Source organism: Apium graveolens, chromosome 8 (assembly GCF_009905375.1).
Source record: "Apium graveolens cultivar Ventura chromosome 8, ASM990537v1, whole genome shotgun sequence".
Lineage (NCBI taxonomy): Eukaryota > Viridiplantae > Streptophyta > Magnoliopsida > Apiales > Apiaceae > Apium > Apium graveolens.
This window is the reverse complement of record NC_133654.1, coordinates 120,444,857-120,447,653: the sequence shown is the minus strand read 5'-3', so window position 1 is coordinate 120,447,653 and position 2,797 is coordinate 120,444,857. Positions and strand designations below refer to the sequence as shown.

Here is a 2,797-nt window from a genome sequence, read left to right as displayed (position 1 = left end):
TTACTGATAATTTATTTAATTAATATCTTTTATCCTTGATCATCCACTCAACCTTTATTTAATTATGCCAGAATAAATTCCACCTGCAGGGTTTCACATAATTAAATCTTTTTGAGCTTTCAAGGGGACATCATTAACCTGAATATTATCAGGACATAGATTCCTTCAATAAATAATATCCACCATGTATATAATTCCATCACCCAAAATATAATGATATAATTCAAAAGAATTATTTCATATATAAATCAAAGCATGTAAATAATATACACGTGTCAATTACTATTTCCGGATTAAGAACCTAAGCATTAATAATAACATAGAATCTTAGTTCTCCTTCTTAATCAGTATTAAGGGAACAATTCTAAATATGATCATGTTCAATATACACAAAGTATACTAGTATTATTTATTCGTCAATATAAACTAATCTAAATAATACTACAGCCATACCAGTGGATTGTCCAACACCACCTGTGTTGTGAACCTTATTATATTATATAACTGTATTTAACAATCTAATATTCGGTATCCCATTTGATACTAGATTGTTCACAATATATAATATTAGACAACATGTAAACATTCAAATGATTCTCAAATAAACTGGCCAGAAATAAATGTACATACTTCAAATAAATATTTTCAGTATACACTAACAAACACATGTACATCTGTTTCTAACGCATTGTGACACCAAGGACAACAATCATTCACAGTCACTACTTTACCTGCTAATGCATATAATGTAGGTAAAACACCTTTACTAACTCGCCAGAGGAAATTTATAACTTTACATAGAAGCTTCAAGGACCAAAGTGTCTTCCAGAATCATTGATTTGTATCATCCATCTCCACTTGAATCCATCTGTAACAACTCTTGACAGTAAAATTCCCACTGTCCTCAAAATACCAGTACCAAGAATCTTGCATATCTACTAACAGAATTGGTATTCTCTTAATCAGGTCCATGTCACGATTATTACATACATCATTTAAAATCTCCAAGTCCCAGCGCTTCCCCTCATTACACATAATCCCATTGACCAATACCTGACTCATTTGATGACGCATATCTGTAGTCATAAATCCATTCTCGCTGCTTGGAAGACATGGAATATTCCACACTTTTGTACTCAATCCATTACCAATTTTTCGTCTTGCTCCTGCCTTTAGAACCTTCATTACTGCCATCAAACTTCTCCACATATAGCTAGAATTATTACCCATTCGAGCATCTAAAAAATCTGTCTTCGGATAATACTTTTCTTTCATAATTTCAGAGACCAACGGGTTTGCATTAGTTAACAACCGCCAACTTTGTTTAGCTAACATTGCTAAATTGAAATTTCTGATTTCCCTAACATCCAATCCTCCATAACTTTTCGGTGCACATAACCTCTTCCGAGATATCCATTTTATCCCTTTTTCTGTTGGTGCTCTGCCCCACAAAAATGTATTTAGAGTACGTTCCATCTCCTCACAAATAGAAGCAGGCAGTAGGAATAAATTCATCCAGAATGTAGGAGTTGTTTATGCTGAAGACATCAACAATGTCACATTACCTTTGGTGTGCATATGTTGTGTACTTGATGATTACATAAACAAAACATCTAAGTAGAATTTACTTAGTGAAATTATGTAGCACTCGACGGATAAGAATTATAGTCCCGACGGATAACTCATTATAGTCCCGACGGATGATTAACTTATTATCCATCGAGTGAGTAGCTTATGTAATAATAAGTTTATAGCACAGTTATGTATGCACCTTTGTATAGAATCTGTAGTAGCATATAAGTCATGTTGACTTTAACTAGATATGCAGAATAGGTTGATTAATTATACATAAATGATGTCTTGTAATTCTGCATAAGTGAAATAGAGTCAAGTGCCAAAATAGCTACCGACGGATGATTAACAAAGCCATCGACGGATGATCAAATGACTATCAACGGATGTTTAATATAGCAGTCAACAGATGATTAATTAAACCATCAATGGATGTTCTGAAAGTCGACGGATGATCATATGAAGAATTCAAACAGCAGTTGAACAGTGAAAGCTGACACACAGCCGTCGAGATGTATACAAACACACTGTGGAAGCCCATTAACTGGGTAATAGAGGACGAAAAGCAGCAAAGCTTAAGACTGATAGTTTTTATATTTGTTCAGTCTTTTTGACTTTGTAATCTTGGTATTATATAAACCAAGAGTGTAGCAAATAGAAATATAACTGAGATAAGTGAGAAACACAAAAACAGAGAAATCTTTGTAAGCAGAATCATTAGCATTTCCAGTATTCTCAGTAGTTCAAGTTTGTAAGCAGCTGTGAGCATTTATGTACACAGAGTCCTCTCGATATATTATATATATCTCTGGTGGAATTGTTTAAAATCCACCAGAAAGTTTTTAAAGACTTTTGTTTTTAATTACTTATGTTTTGATTCAATTAAGTTTCTATTCCGCATTGTGTTAATCAAAACATTATATCTATATTCGAGTTGAACATTTTTATTTCGAGAAAAAGGTTCAAGAATTCCATTCAACCCCCCTTCTGTAATTCTTGCTATATTGTTAAGGGACTAACAATTGGTATCAGAGCAAGCTCTTAATCTACAAAGAGTTTAAAGATCAAAACAATTCAGCAAGATGAACAAGAAAGATGTTGGAGTCAAGATTCCTTTTCTTGATAAAGATAATTACCATCATTGGAAGGTAAAGATGCATCTTCATATGCTTTCTCAAGATGAGGCCTATGTGGACTGCATAGAAAGAGGCCCTAATGTTCCAAT

At 33.2% G+C, this 2,797-nt stretch overlaps 1 protein-coding gene across 1 annotated transcript; it reads right to left on the bottom strand.

The window, feature by feature from the left end:
• Window positions 1-831: 831 nt before the first annotated feature.
• Window positions 832-1,476, bottom strand: LOC141679941 (putative mitochondrial protein AtMg00310). Its single transcript, XM_074486299.1, has one exon. The coding sequence runs from the start codon at window positions 1,474-1,476 to the stop codon at window positions 832-834; it is 645 nt and encodes a 214-aa protein (XP_074342400.1).
• Window positions 1,477-2,797: the final 1,321 nt, after the last annotated feature.

What these genes read in the sequence shown, in the direction of transcription:
- LOC141679941 (XM_074486299.1), bottom strand. Translation starts at nt 1,476, where the DNA reads ATGGAACGTACTCTAAATACATTTTTGTGGGGCAGAGCACCAACAGAA.